Source organism: Durio zibethinus, chromosome 16 (assembly GCF_047325235.1).
Source record: "Durio zibethinus cultivar Kanyao isolate XHJ-2024 chromosome 16, ASM4732523v1, whole genome shotgun sequence".
In the NCBI taxonomy this organism is placed as follows: Eukaryota; Viridiplantae; Streptophyta; class Magnoliopsida; order Malvales; family Malvaceae; genus Durio; species Durio zibethinus.
In genome coordinates this window covers 3,913,757-3,938,492 of record NC_143177.1, presented here as the reverse complement: position 1 = coordinate 3,938,492, position 24,736 = coordinate 3,913,757, and the positions used below count along the sequence as shown (strand labels likewise).

The following is a 24,736-nucleotide window of genomic DNA, read 5'->3' as shown; positions in this document are numbered from 1 at the left end:
CATAAGCGATATTGTACGTAAGAAGGGATGATGTAACCCTATCAAAGTGTATATCCCAATATTTACAGGGAACATGTCTATTTATTTATGCCTTTCTCAATATAATATGAAAAATATAAATTAACAAAAACTGTCATATTAAATTTTGTATTCATAAAAAAATAAAACTTTAAATATATGTATATGTAACATACCTTTGAAAAGATCCACATTGTCTTAATATCATTTTGAGGAATTTTTTCCAACTAGTGAGTTGAAGAGATGCATTTTGCCAAATGCAATTTGTTATTTCTACTTTGAAAAAGGTTGCCATCCTTACCACCTACCTTATAGTATGGATGAGGAAACTAGATATCAAGATTATTACCTTTCACTTTCTTTTTGACCAGTTTTTTATTTTTGGTTGGTCCACTTCCTCTTTTATTATAAGTTCCATTCCCTATTAAAAAAACTTTATAATTAGAAAACTTATAACATCATATACAGTTATATTTATCACTTAACTTAATTAAAACACTATTATATATCATTTTCATAATCACATAACCTGTGGAAGTAACATCTTGTTCGTCTAGACTTATCTCGATATTTGAGTTCTCAAGTAGAGTATTAGGTAGTTGATTATAAGCATGGGCAACTTGAGACTCATTTGGTGTATGAAGAGTACCATGAGGTGCATCACTTGAATTTGTCAAAGACTTACGTCATAAAATATTAACCATTTTGTTCTTGAAAACTAATTACTATTTCAATAGGATGCAAAATCATAATTCATAAAATTCAAAAGTTGTAGAATATCCATCAATAATTCTAAATTTAATTTATTTGAGATAAATAAACAAGAGTATAAAAAATAAAGTTAAATCTACTTAAATCAATTTAATAAAACTTTTAATACTTGGTGAAAAAAGGCTTGTAATAATTTATTTCTATCCTTTTTAATTTAAATATCTAACACTGTGACAATGTTTGGTTTGTTGCTAGGTCATTGATGTGTGAGTACACTAACATATAGTAGCAAAGATTTCCTCTTAAGTTTTAACATTTTTAAAGATCAATCTGGGTTCCCTTCATAAGTCGGTATACTATGAAGTTTAATCAATAATTTACCACAATGTGAAACTTGCATAAAATGGATTTTGCAATAAGTTCGCATTTGACATGCATAAATCTTGTTGGGGTGGCTAGTGCTATAATTTATCAAATAATGTTCTTAAAAAAATTAAATAATATCAACCATTAACTCTATAAAAGAGGTATAGAAACAAGAATGTTCTAATAGGGAAAAGAACTAACACAAAGGCAAATATATTTAAATGGATTCTTGCTTAAATAAATTCTACATAATCTCAAACTTAAATTTTTAAACCATAAAAAATCATTAACTATAATTCCCTAAAAAATCAATTGTTTAAATCAAAGTAAAACTAAAGTATGAATATTTTCATCATATTAGAGACAAAATTTTAAGTAAAAAAAGTTACGTTAAAACAAAGACTTTACCAAACTTTGACGGCCCCTTGCTAAGATAGAAACAAAAAAAAATTGTTTTTTCAATAGAATTTGACAACTAGGGTTATTTTATTTTATCTTGCATTGTGCTTTTTTGTCTTTTATTTATTGTGAATTTTGTAGCATTAATAGATGAGTTTGCCACCTAATAAATCCCTAAATTTTGGGAGGAAAAACAATTTTTAAAAGTTAAAACAATTCTCCATCCTAATAAAAATAAGATTTTGCCGACTAACAAAGATTTCACAATTGGCTTTTTATAGAGATAATTAGTAATTTATTAGGCACCAATTTATTACCAATATGAATTATTGAATGTACAGCCTAACAAAGATTTTGCTGCTAAAAAGGTTTCATATATGAATTATTGAAGTATTTGTATGAAACTGATAGTTTCAAATATAACTTTTTTTAAGTGAATCCAACACATGACATTATGGCTCATATTGAACGAAAACAAATACAAAATGTGTTTAAAAGACAACAAGTTTAGAACAAGTTTATAAAGTGAAAAATATTTTTAAGTTTAGAAAGTTTTTAGCATTTTTTAATCTGCAATTACGTTTGTTTTAATTAGAGAATTAAAGTTCACATTTTCTAATCTTTATTGTTTGTATACACTCACTAGCTTGTTACCCATGTAATGTAAGGATTTTTTTTATTTATTTAAATATGTTTAAATATATAAATTAATATTATTTAATCCTTTAGATGTTCAATATATATGTAAATTACAAATAATATAATTTAATAATAAACAAATTATTATTGCAATAAAAAATTAATTTATTAAATTTGTCAATATAAATTGTGACAAATCAATTTCTAGTCATTATAATATTTTCAATAGTGATGATTTCAATTATCATAGTGATAAATTTGTAATAGTGATGATATATAGTCGACAGTAATATATTATGTTTAATTGTGACAAAAATTATCGAAACAAAAAGTAAAGTATTACATGACAAACTATTTTTCGTCACAACAATATCTAATAGTAGTGACCATTTTATATATTGTTACTAGTACTCTATTTCCTGCAAAAAATTACTTGTCACCAATTCGTACACTTTATCAATGACGATTTTGTAGTGACAAATAATTCTATGTCACAATAACATACTTATAGTGACAATCCAATTGTGAAAAAGTAATAATTGTCACAATTATTAATATATTAGTGACCAAATAACAATACATCATAATTACTTATTATAATAGTGTCATAGGAAAATTTCATCACAAAAAACCTAATATTTGTGACAAAATTTCTCACAGACACAAGAAAATCATCATTAAAAATCCTAATTGTTGTAGTGATAATGTACCTTTTGATGAATAATCTACATTACTTTTAAGATGCAAAGCTGAATCAAAGTTTAAATCCATCTGAGTCATAGTTAATGGACATGTTGAGCTAAACAACAATCTTAAAAAAGACTTAACGGGGGTAGAATCTGTATAAGAATATTCAATTGACATCATCAATGATTGTGAAGTTGATAACAATGTTCCTTTTGGTAATTGCATTTTCTCTGAGATGTTGGAGTCTTGATTGGAATGGAAGGTAATTCTAGCAATGTTAGCAATATTTATGAAATGGCTATTGTTTGTCTCAAATATTGCCTTGAATTCTGTTGTGTTACTAAATGATTACTAGTAAAGGTGACCAATAAAGGTGACTCATTAGTAGATTTGATAATATTTAGATAAACATTCTTTATATCCTTTTGGGATAACTTAATTAGATTCATTGGTTGAGTTGGAGTTAAAATGATCGATGATGAAGCAATTGAAATGGGATAAGTTTGTTGATTTCCAAACAACGAGTTACGTGAATGGATATTTCGCCTAGTTTCATGTTGGTTTAAAATATCATGTCTTCATTGTCTATGCTTTTTTAATTCCATTGACTTAAAACACTAAATTAAAAAGTGTAATTGAAAAATAAAATTATTTGTAGATCATCTATATATACATCATATATATCACTCTATCTATCTATCTATTTATCCTTGTGCATGTGAAATAGTATTATATATGACCATAAATATTTTTCTCCATATTTAATAAATAATATAAGAGATATATAGCATAGTTAGATTATAACATACCTTTGGTTGATTTATAAAAAATGAGATAATTATGAAGGTTGGTCGAAAAATTGAACACAAAAATTAATCTTCAATTCAATAAGCAATTAAGCATACCATAAAGTAAGGGCAAATGAAAAAAAATATTATTAACATTTAAGAACAACCTTATGACAGAAGAACATATTTTCATTGTAAACAATATAAATAAATAAATGATGCATAACTTCAAGTTATGAAGACAATAATTTTCATATATTTATTGAATTTATAAAAAAAAAAACATTTGAAGAAAAAATAAAAATAAATTTAATATGTAATACAATTATTCTAAATACTATCTTAAAAAAGCTTTTGCTAACGCTATCTTCATCTTTTGCATAATCATTGTTATGATTTTATGCATAATTTTTAAATATAGATTCAAAATGATGATATATTAAAAAATTTTATTTAATTTCAAATCTAAAATATATTTAATATTTCAAAATTTAAATATTTTAATAATAAATATAAATTGAATAGGTGGTTTGAGTGACTTAAAACATAATCTAGAATTTATAAATGTCAATGATTGCATGCTACAAAAGTCATAGACGTTTCTTAATTTTTTAATTGTTCTTAATTTTGTAAATTCATATTGGATGTTTAAAAAAAATTGAAGTGCTTAATGAATGAGATTTAATTTGAAAAAAATTTAAAAAAAAGAAAGAAATCAAATTGAATTTCAATTTATCTTATTATTTTTTTTATAAATAAAAGAAGTGTTATGACTTTGAAGAGAAAAAAGTGTAGAAGATTACTAACTGTTATATTAATTAAAAATCAATGGGCTATTTATATTATATATAATATGATTTCCAAATATTCCAATTAATTATTATTATTTGTAACTGTGTTTTGACATAAATAGTAAGTTTAAATCATTGTAACCATGTAGATAGATAATGGAAGTTTTTTTGCATATTGTAAGAAAGCTAAACTGAGAAAACAAATAATACCTGATTAAGTGAAGAGTTAAAGGTAAAGATAAAAGGTGTATGGATAACACCTATAAAAGATAAGAATAATTGTTTATGTAACTTTGCACCTTATGATATATGACAAAAAAAAGCAAGTTGAAAGAAAAAAAAACACCTATTGTGTGAAGAGTCAAAAGTAAAGATAAAATACCTGCAGGCAACACCAGTAAAAATATAAAAATACGTGTATTTTTTAACTTTGTACATTGTAATATATGAAAAAAAAAAGTCAAAGTGAAACATAGAGAGCTTACAGTAACCACCTAGAAAAAAAATTATTCTAGATCCTAAATGGAAATGTAGGGTCTAATTTGTCATTGGGAAGGGAAAAAGAATCAGAAGAGTGATGTTAATGTTATTAAGTTTGTGAAGAGATTGGATATTGTTTTGGGTAATAAGTTGAATGGGAAACCAAGTGATGGTGAAGAATCAAGCTCTTTAGAGAGGCCTTCTAATATTGATATATAGAAAGATAATATATCTAAAGATATATTTGATAGATAAAGATAGTTTTTTTCAGTTGAAAGAAAAACTTTGAATAATTAAACAATTTTCAAATAAATATATCTTTAAAAAGATTTGGATAACCAATAATTTTTTAAACACATTTATTTAATCCATAAATAAAAACGTATTAATTTTACTTATTTAAATAAAATCTTACAAAAAATAATAATTTTATCTATTTAATTATTTTAAATCTAAATTGGCTTTTCATTTAATTTTGAAAATTTTGGATAATTAAATAATTTTTTAAATATATTTTTTGCTGAAAGGGAAAAGAAATCAAAAGAGTAATGTTAATGTTATTAATTTTGTGAGAAGATTGAATATTGTTTTGGGAAATAATTTGAATGGGAAGTGAAGTGAAGTGATGGTTAAGAATCAAGCTCTTCGGGAAGGCCTTCTAATGTTGATATACAGAATGATAATATATCTAAAGATATATTTGATAGATAAATTCAGTTTTTTCAGTTGAATGAAAAACTTTGAATAATTAAAAAATTTTCAAATAAATATATCTTAAAAAGATTTGGATAACCAATAATTTTTTAAATACATTTATTTAATCCATAAATAAAAAATAAGAATTTATTTTACTTATTTAAATAAAATCTTACAAAAAATAATAATTTTATTTGTTTAATTGTTTTAAATTTAAATTGGTTTTTTCTTTAAATTTTGAAAATTTTGAATAATTCAGTAATTTTTTAAATATATATATTTTGATAAATAGTCTAAAATTAATAAATATCTTGTGTCATTATAAAAAAAAAATTTTAAAACTTTTTTACATGTCGAAAAAACAAGCTATCCAGTTAAACGTGCACATCAATAAATTTTATCTTGTAATCATGTATATTTTAATATATATATATATATATGATTGGATTTTTAAATTGTGCGATATATAAATTTTTATTATATCACAACATACATGTGGAATAGGATAAAAAATTAAAAAATTTATAAATAAGTCATGCTTACTATGTAACTGGTATATTCTCCTTTAACTTTCAATTTGACGTATTTTTGAGATGCACACGCATTGATTGGTCCCAGAAAATCCTAAAATATTTTCCTATCATTCCCAATTACGCAAAGACATCCATGCAAAAAATAGTTTGACCAATCAATATTATGCGTGCATCCCGTTAATCTCTCTCCAGCTAGGCCAAATCTATGAGAGGATGATCATACCCTTTCTCCATATCTTCCCCCTCTTAACCTTCCCTGCCCTTTTCTTTTCCTTTTCCTTTTACCAAAATAAACAATGAATCATTAAATAAAAAGGATAAAACAAATTAAAATAGAAAAAGTCATACAAATTAAACTGAAGAAATTCAATTTTTCAATGTTCGAAGAGAATAAACATAAAACAAAAGTAACAATGGATAGTTAACTGTGTAATTTTAAATTTATTCATTAAAATAAAAAATAATAGCAACGGATATTTACCATGAAGATAAGAGAAATCTCTTTCTCTGCCCGTATGACAATTTACCTTTAAAAGATAAAAAGGATCTTTTACTTTCTCTTTTAAAAAATAAAATTGAAAAAAAGGTGACGATGATATGCTCGTAAGAGTAATCCACTGGTTTTGTCGTCTCCTTGTCTGCGAGGAATCGAAGAGAGATGGAAAGGATTTTAGGAAAGGCATAAAAAGATAGGATTGTGGCGGCTGGAGTGGTGAATTGTGACAAATGTAGATAAATTATTCTAAAATTACTCATAATTTTTTTTTTTGACATTGTTTTATTTGTGCTATAATTGTAAAATGGGGATTGTTTTTATTTATTGTTAATATTATGTGTGCTCCTCTCATTTTTATCCAGATTCGAATTCGATGAGAAATTATGAAAAAAATAATTTTTTATTAATTTATTAAATTTAACATAAATAAATTTACTTAAATTGAACAAAAAATAAAAGATATATTAGATGAAATTCAAAAACTTTTTATTATTAAATACAAAATATATATTATATTTAATATTATATTTAAATCATAATAATTTCTTCTTTTTTTTTTTGGGTCAAAAGAGAATTGTTTTAGTTTTTTTTGGAATACGGGCATTTAAAATATTTCGGGAGAGATGCATGCATCTATCTGAAACTGGTAGGGGTATAGTAGCTCCTAGTTATGAATTATCTAAACCCATTAAAAAAATAGTACTTTTAGTCTAAAATTTACACAAACCCGATTATAAGGTAATCGTCCAAACCTGATCCCATTACTCAAATGTAAACAGTATTAATTGGGTGTCAGCACCGTATCGAGGGTCAAAATTTTTTGTTTTGATATGTTTATTCATTGATTTTTTTTTATTAAAAAAACACTTAATTTAAAAGAAAAAGTAAAAAAAAAATCTAAAAGTTCCAAAAACTTTAAAAAAGTATTTGGTTTGGAAAAATTCATATATATTTTTTTAAAATTTTATTATTAGATATTTAATTTTAATATTTAATTTAAGATCATCTGATTTCAAAAAATTTAATATATTTTTAATAGTGCCTAAAGTCTCAGAATTAAAAACTTATATTTCTCTGTGATATTTTAAGATTTTTGAGAGAAAAATAACGTTACCTTCAAATTTGACCCGAATAAAAATACCTGAAATAACTATTATCATTTAAAAAAAAATGTTTGAAAATGAAAGAGATTTTTAATAGGATTATTGAAAGCATTTTTTATTAAAAATACCTTCAATAATCTTGTCATAAATTTTTATAACATGATTACTCAATGTACTTTTTACAAAAAACACCTTAAATAATCCAAAAAAATTTTTTTAATGGGGTTATTGAAGATATTTATAACCAAAAAAATCTTTAATAATCCTTTTATAAATTTTTATGATGTGATTACTTAAGGTATTTTTGAACAAAAATACCTTGAATAATTTTAAAAATTTTTTTAATAGGTTTATTGAAGACATTTTTAGTAAAAAATACCTTCAATAATTCTTTTATAAATTTTTATAATATGATTACTCAAGGCATTTTTAGTAATCAAGATATTTTTCATAAAAAACGTCTTAAATAATCTCAAAATTTTTTTTAATGGGGTTATTGAAGATGTTTTTGGTCAAAAACACCTTTAATAATCCCCTTATAAATTTTTTTAAGGCGATTACTCAAGCCTTAAATAATCTCAAACTAAATTTTTAATAGGGATATTGAAGGCGTTTTTGATAAAAAATACCTTCAATAATCTCCTTATAAATTTTTGTAAGATGATTACTCAATACATTTTTGGACAAAAACCTATTGAATAATCCTAAAATTTTTTTTTAATAAGGTTATTAAAGACATTTTTTTGCCCAAAAGGCCTTTAATAATCCCATTATAAATTTTTATGAAGTGATTACTTAATACAATTTTGGACAAAAATGTCTTGAATAATTTCAAAAAATTTTTTAATAGGGTTATTAAAGGTGTTTCTAGGAAAAAACGCATTCAATAATCTTTTCATAAATTTTTTTAACGTGATTACTCAATGCGTTTTTTGATAAAAATATCTTGAATAATTTTTAAAAAAAATTTAATAGGATTATTGAAGGTATTTTTGATCAAAAATATCTTTAATAATCCCTCCATAACATTTTATAACATGATTACTCAAGATGAAAAAAATCTTAAATAATCCAAAAAAAAATTTAATATGGTTATTGAAGGCGTTTTTGACCAAAACTACCTTTAATAATGCATTCAATATTTATTATTCCAAAGATATTATAATAATTATTTAGAATTTAATATACGTAAATTCTCTCCAACTAAATGAGTGAATTTAAAAATAAAATGCTCTGAAAATAAAAGAAAACCTCAAATATTATATTTTTTAAAAGATCACACTTTTTCTTGAAATCTATGATTTCGTGAACTAAATATCCTTAAGTGTGAGTGATATGTAAATATAGAAATTGATTTCTTATTCTCATAAATACTTTTTTTTTTATAAAATTTAATAGTGGATTTAAAAAAAGTAAATAAAATTTTAAAAAATAAAGTATTAAAAAAATCAAATTTAGATGTAATATCAACACATTTGTAATATTTTTTAAGAAATTATTAAATTAAACAAAAAAAAATTTAATCAATACTATCAAATTAGCCCCCACATAATAAAAATGTTAAAATATAAAAAACTATTAAATATTTGGAAAGGCAAAACAAGTAAATAGAAAAAAATTATAAAAAAAAAAGCAAATAACTTGATAGTGACTTACCTTTGATATCAAGTGAGATAGTTAAAAAAATTTTAAAATCTTAAAAATATTTATTAAATATATAAAAATAATAATAGAAAAAAAAAACGTGACAGGTATCGCGTGAGTCCTACAATAAAAAATTAAAATCTTTTAAAAATATTAAATAAAAAAACAAATGAAAATAAATGACTTGACACGTTATATATCTCTAATATCAAGTGAGTCAAATAAAAAATTTTAAAATCTTAAAATATATTTATTAAATATATAAAAAAGTTAAATAATAAAAAAGAAAAAAAAACAAGTGATGTACTATAAATGGGTCCCACATAAAAATTAAATCTTCAAAAATATTAATTAAAATTAAAAAAATAAAATGATAAAAAAAGACAAAAAATGAAAAAAAAATTTGGTATAAAACAAATCCCATCGTAAAAAATTTAAATATTTATAAATATATATATATATATATATCTAAAATGAATGAGCGTTACTTGACAGGCTTATAAAGGGTCAAAGAGTTGGTCAAAATAACCAATATTAATATAGGATGGGTACTCATTATTAAACCTTATTTTAACTTAAACCTACAAAAAAATAAAAATAAAATTAATTTTTATATATGTTATTATCAAAATTAAATTAATAAACTAAAATTCATATTCAGACAGTTAATGAAATCTAATTAGTATTAAGTTAATAATAAGTAATTATAAGAAAAATATAATATTAAATATTAAAAAATCATATTTATAATTGAATCAAACAGTAGATACTCTAAAACTTATCCGAACCCATGATGAATTAGATTCTTATTATCGATTCTAGGGTATCGTAATCATACTTAATCGGGTCGGGTACTGTAATTACCGCCCCATTGTCATCGGTACTTCTATCCTGATCCTATGTTTGGGTGTCAGGGAATATATATATATATATATATATGTCATAGGAGCAAGCAACAGTACCATACCACGTGCACAGTAAAGAAGAGGGGAAATAAAAAGGAAGATGGTTCTAATATGAAAATGGTCCCAAATTCTGTTCTGATTCATGCCCTGCTAACTGCAAGCCATTTCCCCTTGGATTCGCACATGGCTACTAGCCAATACATCCGCCACATTGAAAGCGTTGTGGTGGGCACAGCGGTACCCCCTCATTGTCAGGGCAGGCTTAGGCAGGACCCCCATTGTCTGCTTTTGTCCGGCATCATTTTGATAACTTTGGGTCATCTTAATTGGACCCAAAGATCATTTCTCTCCCTTTTTATGCTCTTTCTCAATGCTAGGAATCATTTCTGGAATTGGAGTCTCACCATAATTTGCTGAGGCTGAGGGGTTTACTAAGCTTGATACAACATTTTAAGTCTCACATTAGTTACTGCATTCTCCAGGCTTACTTTCAGTTCGATTAGATTCATTTTCAGCATGCCAATTCCTAACCACATGAAAATAATAATAATAATAATAATAATTCTTGAAATCTTTATTATGCTAAGCTAAGTTTTAGATAACAATCGGTGTATATTATTATATTTGTTTCATGTAAAATAAATATAAAATATAAAAATTATCGTATTATAATTTATTGTAATAAAAAAATAAGATAAATAATTTTTTTTCAAATAATAAAAGATTTTTATTAAAATTTTAAACTGATATTTTTATATATTTTTATTATTTTTGTATTATATTGTATGATGTTTAAAATTATTAGGTTTACTATGCTTAAAGAAAATCATATTAAACTCATCTCCTTACGTTACTGCTCGTACAAGAGAATTATGCATAGTTGATTAAAAGTTTCAACTAGCAACTTTAAAACAATGTTAAAATCATATGGCAAGCTACCTTCCTTAGAAGCAACTTTCCCCTGGGGGAGCCCACCTGAAATTGGGGTGGGTAGGGGCGCCATAATTTACGGCTACTTTATTTTTATTGTTTAAAATTTAGTATCGTGAATAATTATTCACCAATCTGTTCCTTGAAAAAAATGGTTAGACTTACGTCAGGGTTCTATAAAAATAATACAGAAACACCTAAATGATCCATTAAAAAGCAGCTAGAATGATGGGTATGAGCAGGAGAAGAAAGAAACGGGACAGACGTGAGAAAAGGAAAGAATCTACTTCACGTTGAAATCATTGGCTTTTAGTGCCTAATCAATAGATGATTAGGAGATAAAATAAGCAAAGATAATACATATGCTTTTCAAGTCACAGATCAGTATGATCATTATTGCCCATTTGCCGACATCTTTGAAAACCAAAAAGCTCCGGACAAAAAATCCAACAGCAATCACCCAGTTATCACTTGCAAGAAAATGAATTCTACATAATGTCAGAGCCTGTTGGCTACAACTTTCAATTTTAAGACGCAATCCGATTACAGGAAAATGATTAAAAATATAAGAAGATAATATACATTAAAATTTTAATAAAAATCATAAATAAATTTAATAAAAAATATATTATATCAATATAAATTATAATATATAATTTTTAATATAAAATTAACATAAATACATGAATTATTAATATTTAACATTAAACAAATACTTAAATTATTAGATCAGTACTGGAATTATTAGATCAGGGATATAAACAGTAAACCAAGGTTCAATTTAAACATCTAACCAGATTAAAATGTCCAGGATTTATAATCCAGCCCCTTTTTTTTTTCCTTTCACCAAAGCCCCAATTTGCAATGAAGTTGTAAAGATTTTTATGATGGTCTGTAAACAAAGTTGTGGAGCAGGTTTTTTTTTTTTTTTTTCTCTCTTGGCTGTTTCTTCAAAGGAAAGAAAAACGACAAGCAAAATTAAGAAACTGTCAAGAACAAGTCCCAAAGACATCATCTGATTCCAATTTATCTATCCCTTCCTCTAGCATCATCTCTTGGCAACGGCATTCAATGCTGCAAAATGCTTTCTCCCCTCTGAAAGAGAAAAAGGCAATGAGATTCTAGATTTTAAAATTGGCTTGTAATCATAATAAAAGCAAGTTTGATATTGAAGAAACTTGAAATTATTACACTAATACATGAAACAAAAGGTCAAATTCCTAGTCCTCAAACAGATCAAACTAGAAAGACTAGAGTTGAATTGAAAGAAAAATACAATTGAAATCAAGTTCAATCTATTGATTGATCAAAATAGGGTCAAAATTTCATCAAATACTGGATCAAAACATTTTCCTTTTAAATAGAAAACTGAAAACCAGAAACATATAGAGAGAGATCATGTCAAAGAGAGCAAAAGCCAATTCCATAAAGGAAAACTTGAGGCTAACCCGTATATGAAAATGTCTTTTCCCTGACCAAGATTCTTCTTGCAAGTGTAACAAGAGCTGAGAAAACTCTCCGATTGATAACTTGATCTATCACCTAAAAATCCATTATCCTTCTTTGACGAAGAGAACCCAACAACCCCACAACAGCTCTCAACAATGCAATTATCAAAAATATGGGTGGTTCTTGGATTAGGCCCATGAGATATTACACAGGTGTAATCTTCTGATAGTTCCATGTCAGTAGCAGACAGATTCCCAGTGAAGGCCCTAGGAGAATTCAAGGTCTCAATGCTTTTCCTCACAGGAGAAGGAGACAAGCCAGAAGAAAATGAACTCAATTGAGAATTCCTTGTCTTGATACCAAACTCAGGAGGTGTTCTAGGAGATTCTGCCGGAGAAAAAACAGAAGGCAGAGATGGAATTTGGATCCTAAGTTGTGAACCAAACAGGACAGGTTTTGACAAGTTGGAATCAAAACCATCATCTCTGAGAGCATCAACAATGCCAAGACCAATCCCTTTTGAGTCAAGTTTGTGTCTAGTTTCAGGTTCTGGGATTTTGGGGGTGCTTGATTCAGACCAAAATGGGTTTTTGAATGCTGAAGAGGGCTTGCTATCAAGTATAGAAGTTGGGCTCATTATAGCCTCAGTATTATCAGAAAAAGCTTTTAAAGTAAAACCAGTTAACAACCTAGGAAATGATGTGGGCTTCTTCTGCTGCTTGTCTGTTGCAGATGAAAGAGTAGTGTCACAGTCTGCCATTATTGAAATCTAAACCTTCACTAGCTGATTCTTGCTCTAGATCATTTTCAGAGCATCAATTGAAAATTGGTATTATTGTTGAACTGTAAACAATGGAAAATAAAAATTAACAAAAAAATTCAAAACATTACATGGAGAGGAACAATTTAACAGAGGTGAAGAAAGGGAGAGACTCGCCTGAAAGGATTGGATTTTTAACCAGAAACTGCCGTTGATTCAAAGAATTAACCTTTCAAAGCAAAGGAAGGATTTTCTTCTTCTCCTCTGTTGATGTTAGTACTAGAAAATGAGGAAAACAAAGTCAAAACCACCATACTTACAAAACCCAGAAACCAGAAAACAAAACCAAAGGCCCTATGTAACTCCTCTCTCTCCCTACACAACTCTGTGGCCTCCATATCTAAGCAGTGAATTACAAACCATGAAAAGGACAAAAAAATGGATAAAGAAGGAGAAATGTTTCACTTTTATCTTCCTTATTTCACGGCTATTGCTACCTCTTTTTCTCAGCAAGAATCTCTCAGTTGAGTCTTCAGAACAGACATGAATAGACACCCTCAGGGGTCATCATCAAAGAGACCAGCCATGCAATGAATCAGAAGAAAGAAAGTCTTGTATTTTTTTTCGTGAATTAAAGGTTTCTTTTTTTTTTTTTGCTTTGCTTTTCCCTATTTTTTTTCACCTTCTTTTCATCTCCTTTCAAGCAGTCCAAAACTAAAAAAACTGTTTTTTCTGTCGTAATAAAAAAGATTCTATGAACATAGACAAAATCCTTTCACATAAAAAGCCACCCAAAATAAAAGAAAAACAATACAAATTTATTACCTAACAAGGCCTGAATAGAGCAAAAGGTAAAAGGAAAAAACCCAACACGAAAACAAAAACACCAGTGAATTCTGAAGAGTAGGGTTATCAGTTTCTTTTTTTTTTTTTTTTTTGGCTCTTTCTCTCTTGTTCTTTAATGGGTTTATCTTTTTTCTTATGCTCTTTTATTTGAAACTCACGATTTCAGTTTCTCCATCGTCAGTGCTAAAAAATTAGCATGGAATTGCAGAGAAAAGACAGAGAAAAAGAGAAAACAAAGTGAGAGAGAGTGACTGAGAGAGCCCAAAAAAACCAAGAAGACGAAGAAAAAGCTTTTTGTTAATTAGAGGAGTTGTTGGGTTGACTATGAAGACGCTGTGCATGGATATCAGTAGTTTTTGGCTACTACCTCTCCTCCACTATCTCCTAATATAGCAGCATATTTCACGTCAGTTTTTTTTTTTTTTTTCCTTTTACCTTCTCTTTCTGCTGTTTTCTTCTACAACTGCAGATGATTTTTTTTTTTCGGTGGAATTTCGATAGCTACTCTCTTACAAAAGCACAGAGACATTGAATTCGCTTGCTTGGCTAATTTTCACGGCTTTGGTGTTTGGGGATTTTCTTTCCTTTAATTGGAATAGAATTTTGAAGCTTAGAAAACAAAAATATGGAAAATGTATCTTTTTGGTATAACAAGGTTGCAAGGGGGATTTTGAATCTTTAGAAAAAAAAATGAAAAATGTTTTTTTTTTTTTTAATGTAAAGGAGATTATACTTTAAAATAACAAATAGATTGTATTTATTAGAATTTAAAATTTAAAATTATTAAATATTATTTTTTTTAAATTGATTGAATGAACGGATAGAAATAAATCTTAGAATTCACATAAAAGAACGTACATGGTTGTTGAGTGTTGGGATTAATTTGGATTATTATAAAGAAATAGAAGAGATAACGATGGATTTTATGTTTAAAACTACATTAAACTAATGAAATTATTTTAAAAACGTGTTGTTATTTTTATTTAGTATTATCAATATAAAAAAAAACTAGTATATGATAAACTAAGGTGAGTATGAATTATGCAGCAAATTAATTGAAACAGATAGCCTGATTGATTAAAAATTTCAAGGTATTGAATTTAAATTTTATGGCTTTTAAAGAAAAATTGAAATAGACCTGGGCCCAGTGACGGTGCCTGAACTTTGATGAGCTAGCCCACTGAACTAAAACTTGACAAACGGAAAATACTATATATATATATACTCACCTTGTAGACCCACCATATCATGATAATGAAGGCTCCGGATGGCTGAGAAGGCCTAAATAACTTTAAATTAGATGTGATAATTTATATATTTATGTTATATAAAATATAAAATTTTATATATTTATATTATATTTTATATATAAATTATATGTTAAAATTTATATTAATATAAAAATATAAAATGTATTTTTTATTTTATTAAATTTTATATATAATTATTATTAAAATTTTAAATTATCGAATTTATTCTTTATTCAATTAATGGATTCTTGACTTGAACCACCATTATTGATTATATATTTGATAATGGAATTTTTATTTGCACTAAAGTTTTTGCTCTCTACACTATTTTTAAAATTATCTTAATGTTAAATTATTTAATTATATTGTTTACTTTTGAAAGTTTCTAAAATATCTATATTCAATGAGTTATTTAATTTATTGGATATGCATATTCGATAAATTTATAACTTATTAGATATGTATATTTTGTAAATTATTTAAACATTAGTAGGAAAATCTTAAACTTTAAATCTAGAAATTTAGTTTAGGAAAAAAAATTCATATATTGAATTTTTACAAAGTTACTAGGAAAAATACGATTTGTTTTAAATAATTATAAGTTTATTTACAAATTGATAGATAAAAACTATAGTTTTAATAATAAGTCACATGATTACAACATGTGAATCTTTCAATTTCTTCTTGATTTCAATGATCTTAGAAGGAAAACGATTAATATTCCTAACAAGATTCTTAAGCACTTAAATTATGTTTCTAATGAGGGTAGGAAACTTTTAAAAGGTTTTAGATATGCAAATTCAAAAATTTTTTAAAGTTTTTTTTAAAAAGGATAATTAAGTAATTTTATTTAAAAATAATTTTAAAAAAGTCATGGAAAGCATAAAGAGTGATGCAAATAGAAGCCTTCTTTGATAAAATTGGTATTAAAACATTTATTAATTTTTGCACAATTTTATTGAAATGCCCTTGTGAAAATTATTAATGAATGTCTTTAACTTTAACTTTAACTTTAAGGAGTAGGGACATAATTGGAAAGAATCTTGCACGAACATTTAAGGGAATGAATGATGGTTTGTATAGGGTTAAAAAATGGGGCGGTTAGTGGTATGATCAATGATCAAAGTTACCAAAGCATTACCTTTTGAAGTAGTAGGTTGTAAGGGTGATAATAATTTAAATTAAATCGGATTCGATTTTATTTTTTAGATAATATATAAAATTATGAATTTTTAAAATTCAATTTAAATTCGAATTAAATTTTCATATGATTTGATCTGAATCGAATTCTATCGATTCGATTTGGTTCATTAATTTTAAAATTTAATTTTTTTTAATTTTTTATATTATTTTAATATAATTTTTAATATATTTAAATAGATTTAAATATAAAATAATTATTTTATTTTATAAAAATTTAATATATATAAGTTGATAAAAATATATAATTCGATTTGGTTCCTTGTTTTTTTAGTGTTTCACTTCTCGATCTAAAATTTGATTCGAACCTAATATATATATATATATATATATTTAATATTCAAACTTAATTCGAATCAAAAAAATCAATCTGAACCAAACTGAATATTATAATTTTGAATTAGTTTTTAGTTTTTTTTTTATTTTTTTCTCGCCCTTAATAGGTTACATATTTTTTGATTAATTTTGATCTAGTTTTAGCTTTTGTTTTAGTCTAAATGGTTTGAAAAGCCATTGCTTCTACCTAATATGTAAATAGACAAAGGAAATTTCAAGGAAAATAATAAAAAAAAAAGATAGTGTAAAGAAATGCTTCAATGAAAAACTTAAATACTTCCCTTGTTTGGTGTGGTTTTTTTTTTTTTTAATAAAAAATGGTGTAGTTTTATGTTATTATAAAATGCCAAAAAATCACATGTTACTTTCATTTATCTTTTTTCTTCCTCTCTCTTGAAATTTATTCTCTCTCACCTCATTTAAGCTTTAACACAAAAAAATCTTATAAACTCAGAAATTGATATTTCGTTGTTATTACCGCCAACATTGATTGTCATTGGCCATCGCTCATTGATGTTGATTTGGTTTTGAATTTCATGGCCAAATCCTTTTAGCCTTTTTTTTCTTTTTCTCGAGTTAATTTTCTTTAAAAACGACTCAATAAAACTAGATCTATTAAAAAGTTTGGGGCTTCAACCATAAAAAAACCAATCTTCATTGCTCCATATACCCTAATTTCTTACTATTTTTCCTTTTTTTTTTTGCTTTCCATTTCCACTATTTTAGATTTTCCAAAGGTTACTTACCACTATGAGCCTCAACATTTGTTGCCAACGATGGTGACTCATTCTTTTTCAAAATTTTGGAAGCCTCTTTCTATTATATCCTTGAGTTTTTCCTAACTTCTATTTGTAAGCAATCAACCCCAAAATAAAAAAGATTCAATGAAAACTTTTTTCTTTTTTTATTCTAAGTAATTTTTTTCTTATAATTTATTTATTACGTAAATCATCTTTGTGAGCACGCCGAAAAAAGTTTTAAGTTTTTTGGGCAAATTGAACTATATTTCTCGTTTCATTTCTCAACTTACCTCCAAACGCAATATCATTTTTAAACTATTTCAAAAGAATAACCCTGGAGAGTGGAATGAAGAATGCCAAGAAACTTTTGATAAGGTTAAGCAGTACTTGTTAAATCTTTTAGTGTTGGTACTACCTGTTTCAAGAATATCATTAATTTTATATTTGATTGTACATGAAAAGTTAATGAGGTGTGTACTGAGGTAGTAAGATGAGTCTAGTAAGAAAAAAAGGACTATTTACTACCTAAGCAAGAAGTTCAGAAAATATGAGTCTAAGTATTCATCATTGGAGAAAAAGTATTGTATTTTAGCTTGGACAGCTAAAAGACTCAAACAATATATATTTTACCATACACTTGGCTTATAACCAAATTAGACGCAATCAAGTATATCTTCATGATCTTAGTTTACTACTACTTGTTTGTTGTTGATTACTTCATTCATATCTTACAAAATTGCTTCCTTTTATTGTGTTGTTCTTTTGAATTTTTTTTTTTTTTATATTTTGGTTTGAAAATCCCAAACAAAAACCCTAAAAACACCCAAAATTCTTAAAAACCTAAACTAGTAGAACCTTTTTTAGTGCCTCATCTACATTGGTTTTTCTTCTTGTTGTTTTTTTGGAATTGTAGTATTTACACTATTTAAAGGGTAAAATAATTATTTCACATATTGAATAGGTGTCATGCGTTACACCTCTTAGGAGATAGTTTTCATATATGGTTATAGATTATAGATTTGTAAAGGATAATTTTATAATTATAGATGAATGTTGAATTTTATATTATATTTCTAATTTAGGTGATTTTGGATAAATAATAACAAAAATGAAATGTTTCACAAATATTTTTTATATTTCACAAATATTGTTGTTAATGCAAATGGTAAATTTCATTAATGTACTTTCAATTAAATTGGTTTTGAACAAAAAAAACAAAAATAATATTTCACCATATAATTTCATAGTGAAAATGATAAATTTTCATCAATTTCAATATTTTGTGTGCAAAAAGTTACAAAATCAAAAGTAAAATGATAAAATTCAATATTATTCCATAGTATTGTAACAAAGTCATCTTTTATCCCAAATTTTTTGGGAAAAAGATTGTTTCTAAAATTAGTAGAATAAATTATTCAAAAAATTAGTAGAATAAATTTATAATAAAAAAATTAGTAATAATTAAAGGTATCTCTTGTCTTAATTGTATACTCTTGAATTATTAATGGTTATGAAGTCAAAATCTTAACATCTTTTCTATTATTAGGGTTAACATTTGTGATATGTTCTGATGATGTGATAAGTAGTTAATGGGATTTGGATTTTGCAAAAACATTTTTAGTGCTATAATCTTGTTAATATGGTTTTTGATAAGTAGTAAATAAAACTATCTAATTTATACAATATATTAAAGTTATTCCCACTCATTTACACAATGTTAACTAAGATTTGATATAAAATATGATTTGAAGGGTAATTGGGGTCTTTAATTATATAATTTAATATCACTTTTGATTTTTGACATATATTTTTGGATTAATTGGACTATTTTGTTTTATAGGGGTTGTTTAGAACTTTAATTAAATTTAATTGATGTATTTGAGTTATTCCAACTTAGCATAATGAAGCCATTTGGGATTTTGATGCATAATTTTATAGCAATTAAGATGTGGTATAAAATATGATTTTAAAAATAATTGAAGTTTTTGATTATAATAATTTGGAATCACTTTTAACCTATATAATATATTAAAGTTATTCCAATAATGTATATAATGCCAATTAAGATTTGATATAAAATATGAATTGAAGGGTAACTAGGGTCTTTATTTATACAATTTAATATCACTTTTGACTTTTGATTTTTTTTAGATTAATTGGGCTATTTTGTTTGTTAGGGGTTGTTTATAACTTAAATTTAATTTAATTGATGTGTTTGAGTTATTCCAACATAATATATGGGAGTCATTTGAGATTTTCATACATAATTTTGTGCCAACTACTATGTGGTATAAAATTTGTTTTTGGGTTAATAGGGTCATTTTGTTTTTTTAGGAGTTAATTGTTTAGACCTTGAACTAACTTAATCAAGATATTTATGACCTTAACTATTTTTTGTAAGATAATTCATTTAAAACTATGGCTAATGTTTAATGGGTTTAATTTACATTTTTAAGCCATTAATTAAGGAATTTTTAAAAATGTAACTAAGTGACTTTCCTCAGAGATTGAGCTTGTATGGGAAGAGTGAGTTCTAATAAGACATAAAGTGTACCTCAAGATTTCTTTGGTGAAGCAACCTTGGGGGTTGGCAGTCAGTAATTACTAGTTAGTAATGAAAAAAAGATAAAAAAAAATGGCTAACATGGCAGACAATTTGAAAGGTGTTTGAAAAGTTTGAAGTTGATTGAAAAAGAAAATGAACATATAGAAATAGAAATGACGCAGGAAGATGAGGGTGATATCCAAGCATGGTGTTGGTTGGTAGGGAAACTCCTAACCACATGACCCTTTAATCAAGAGGCTATGATAAGTGCGTTTAAGATATTATGGAAACTGGTACAAGAAGTCCATATTTGAGTATTAGACAACAACCTTTTTCTCTTCAAGTTTGGATAAAAAAAAAGACAAAGGTATTGGAAGAGGTGCCTTGGTTTTTTGAAAAAAAGGCTTTTATTGTTTTAGGATTATAATGGAGATCCAAGACCATCTGATTATAATTTTGAGAGAGCTTTATTCTAGATCAGAGTGTATGACAACCCCCTAAAATGAGTCAACCAGATGGTGGTGTAGACACCCTATTTAGTCCGGACCCAAGCCCATTGGGTCTGGTTCAATAAGATTTGGGTCTAAGCCCATTGGACCTGATTTAAGATCCAATTAGCTGGCCCCGATAGGCTTTTATTTTTATTTTTATTATTTAATATATATTTTTATTTTTATTATTTTTTTATCTATTAATATTTTTATTATTTATCTGCTTTTATTTTTTATTATTATTTATCTATTTATTTTATTTATTTAATTTATTTTTTTGTTATCTATTAATATATTTATCTTTTTATTTTGATTAATTTTCGGTTAAGATTAAGATAAAAAAATTAGAATGAATTTGACTGTGATTTGAAAATTGGCAGAGTTGAGATTGGATACAAAGATTGAATCCAAATCCTAGAAAGAGTTGAGATTAATCATAAATTCTTCTAATCAATCCCTATAAATAGGTGCTGGAAGAACGGAAGAAAAGACACAAAAAAATACAGACACAGAGAAGAAATGGAAGCTAAAAAAGGGTTTTTGTGGGTTAGAATAGTTCTAGGAATTGGTGGAAAATTTTTGGAGAATTTTTTTGCGAATTTTTTTCTGGAAATTTTTGAAAAATTTCCAGATTTCGGTTGAATTTTTCGACGAAAGTTGAATTTTTCGATGACTTTTTCGGTCAAGTTTGAATTTTTTGGCCAACTTCCTAGTTTTCGAAGACTATTTCTAGAAATCGATCAAGTTTTTCGACGAACTTCCAGGGAAAAACCTAAATTCTGGTGAAAATTCTAGAATCCTGTGAGATTCAATCGGAGTTCTTCGTGGTTTAGAGAGAAAGAAGAGGAAAGGAAGGGAAGAGAGAGAGCGATTAGATGAGAAATCTACTGAAAAACAGAGGGATTAGCCTTTTATACCCTTTGAAAATGACGTCGTTTTGGCGTTACTATTCCCAGAAGATCCATACGTTTTGTCAAGATCCGACCCGACTCAAGCAACAACTCACTTTCGACCCACGTGCGACCCGCGTCTCCAAGTCGTTTTTCTTCCTCAAGCCGAGCCGAGCTGAGCCGCTAAGCCAAGCCGTTCCCAGGTTTTTTTTTTCGTTTTATTTATTTATTTATTTTATTATTATTATTATTATCTATTATTATTATTAGATTAGATTTGTTTAATATATTATTTTATTCTTATTTTTATTTTATTTTTCTTTATTTTTATTTTCATTTTATTTTATTTTATTTTATTATTTTATTTTCTTTAAATAAAATTCAAAAAAATATTTTTGAGAAAAAGTTGAAAGTATCAATTTTTCTTGAAAATAAGTTTTCTAAAAAATATTTTTGAGGAAAAGTTGAAAGTATCAATTTTTCTTGAAAATAAGCTTTCTAAAAAGGATTTTTGAGGAAAAGTTAAAAGTATCAATTTTCCTTGAAAATAAGCTTTCTAAAAAAAATATTTTTGAGAAAAAGTTGAAAGTATCAATTCTCCTTAAAAATAAGTTTTCAAAATGGATTTTTGAGGAATAGTTGAAAGTATCAATTTTCTTTAGAAACAAGTTTTCAAAAGTGAATTTTTGAGGAAAAGTTGAAAGTATCAATTTTTCTCGAAATTAAGAGTTTCAAAAAATATTTTTGGGAAAAAGTTAAAAGTATCAATTTTCCTAAAAAATAAGTTTTCAAAAATGAATTTTTGAGAAAAAGTTGAAAGTATCAATTTTCCTGGAAATTAAAGTTTTTAAAAAATATTTTGAGGAAAAGTTGAAAGTATCAATTTTTCCTATACAAAAGCAATCATTTTTTTTCTTCTTTTTTATTTTCTTGAATTTTCTTTAATGTTAAATAATCCGATGACGAAGCCTCTGCAAGTGAAACAGTAGTTTTCTCGCATGTAGTTTTCTCGCATACTCTGGAGGTGAGGGAATTTTTTCAATTTTTTGGTAAAAGTATTAGAGTCAATTGAGAATAATTTCTAATAATTAATTACTTGGTAAATTTTTAAGGCTTATTGGATAACACAAAATTAAGCTGGTACCATTTTTTAATGGGCGTTGTGAGGGTGCTATAACCTTTCTCACATGTAACCAAACTTTTGAACCCTGTTCTGATTAGTAAACCCAAACCTATTCTTTGAGGGACCCTTAAGCTTAGGTGTTCCTTAAAAGGATAAATTCTTTAGGTGGTCAATCGCACCGAGATAAACAAGATTGGTGACGATTCCTTCAAGTCAATGTCTAGCTATAGATCTCTGGATCTAGACATTATGATAGCTTGACAACTCCACTGGGGACGTCTGAGAGTCAGGCCAGCAAATAAATTTGTGTTATCCAAAAACCTAATAAAATTGAACCTTTTTGTATGGATTTTTTATTCATTCATGTTTATTTACTTTATTAAATATGGCACTCATATGTATATGCATAACATGAGCTCTATACCTGAGCTTCGTCCTTCTAGGAGCGAGTAAAGTACCTATTGCTTTCATGAGGTTTAATACCTCCGTAGTGGCTAGCGAAATACTCCTATTCAAATTGAACCTTGTCCGTTTGTAGCCTGTAACGGGTGAGGATTAGGGTGCCTTACTAGTCTGTGATGGACAATGATGTAAGGAGCAATTTGAAAACTTTTAGACTTTAACCTTGAACCACATATAGTGAACCTTAGAAGTGCTTAACCCTAAGATAGAGCCTTTTTTTATCCTATAATAGATATACTCTGAAACTAGGACACAAAAAGGGTGTTTGTCTAATCATTTTGATTGTCTAACTTTGTGCATCATTTTCATTATCATATGTAACATTATGCATCGGCATCACTTTCAGTTCATCTGTTGAACTAACTATGTTATTTGTCTGATTTTATGCATCTGTATTATTTTCATGTTTTAACATGATCATTTGCATCCATTTCATATTAATTTGCATCCATTTCATATTAGATTTCATCCATGAAAATGTACATTTCATTCATGCATCAACGTATCATACATAAAGCATAGCATAGCATTTTTAATCATAATTGTGGTGCTAAAGGTTCAAGGATAGCTCTATCTAGCGAGAACCCTATCCATCGATACAACACAAGAGCCAGATCTAGACAAATGGAGTAGAAAAACTCTCACAGATTTGAAAAGCTAGAAAAAGCATAGGAAAATATTGAGAATGAGTTAAGTAAAATTTTGGATGCTCTCAACAAATTAAATAAGGAGAAAAGAGTAGAAAAAAATACAAGCCAACAAGGCCCTGTATCATAAGAAGTGACTGACCCTTATATCCACCTGGTTTTGGTTTACCTCAAGCCCAGTCTACACAAAAAGTTTCACCACAACACTTCACATATCCTACATATCCTGGAATACCATCAGCCTCTAATCCAAGGCATTACCATAGCTATGTGAATCCTATCTTTACTGAAAAAATAGGTGAACCAATTCAAATCCCTGATCTGGATAAACTGAAAGGAAAAGGTAATAGTGAAAACTAAAAAAAACTCCAAAATTAATATGCTAAAACAAAGGCTATGGGCTGTGAAAAAAATTGGCTTCTATGGTTCAATTGATGTTGCTAGGCTTTGCTTAGTCCCTGATGTGGTCATTCCTTCTAAGTTCAAAGTACCATAATTTGAAAAATATGATGGCATAAAGTGCCCAAAAACTCATATTACCATGTATTGTTGAAAGATGGCAACCCATGCTCATGATGAAAAGCTACTAATGCATGTTTTTCAAGATAGTCTTACTGGTTCTACTGTTAGGTGGTATATCCAGTTAGACAAAACTTGCATCCGTTTCTAGAGTGACATAGCCCACGATTTTTTCAGTTAATATCGACATATCATGGATTTGGCTCCTGATCGTTTGTCTTTATAAAACCTGAAGAAAAAAGGCCAATGAGACTTTTAAAGAGTATGCCCAGAGGTGGAGGGATATTGCTTC

The 24,736-nt window shown here is 26.6% G+C and overlaps 1 protein-coding gene across 3 annotated transcripts; it reads right to left on the bottom strand.

The window, feature by feature from the left end:
- Positions 1 to 11,944: 11,944 nt before the first annotated feature.
- LOC111291452 (FCS-Like Zinc finger 8-like) lies at positions 11,945 to 14,884 on the bottom strand. Of its 3 annotated transcripts, none has more exons than XM_022883247.2 (4): positions 14,677 to 14,884; positions 13,573 to 13,674; positions 12,635 to 13,478; positions 11,945 to 12,281 (listed from the first exon to the last, which is right to left on the bottom strand). In XM_022883247.2, exons 3-4 carry the CDS (start codon positions 13,393 to 13,395, stop codon positions 12,176 to 12,178), a joined length of 867 nt encoding a protein of 288 aa, XP_022738982.2. In that variant the 5' UTR covers positions 13,396 to 13,478; positions 13,573 to 13,674; positions 14,677 to 14,884; the 3' UTR covers positions 11,945 to 12,175. The 3 variants fall into 3 exon arrangements, with proteins under 3 accessions (XP_022738982.2, XP_022738965.2, XP_022738959.2); XM_022883230.2 differs by lacking the exon at positions 14,677 to 14,884 and adding an exon at positions 13,893 to 14,674; XM_022883224.2 differs by lacking the exon at positions 14,677 to 14,884 and adding an exon at positions 14,221 to 14,504.
- Positions 14,885 to 24,736: the final 9,852 nt, after the last annotated feature.

What these genes read in the sequence shown, in the direction of transcription:
- LOC111291452 (XM_022883247.2), bottom strand. Translation starts at nt 13,395, where the DNA reads ATGGCAGACTGTGACACTACTCTTTCATCTGCAACAGACAAGCAGCAG. An exon ending in AAAGACATTTTCATATACGG is followed by an intron (nt 12,282 to 12,634) that starts GTTAGCCTCAAG and finishes TTTCTCTTTCAG; the next exon opens with AGGGGAGAAAGCATTTTGCA.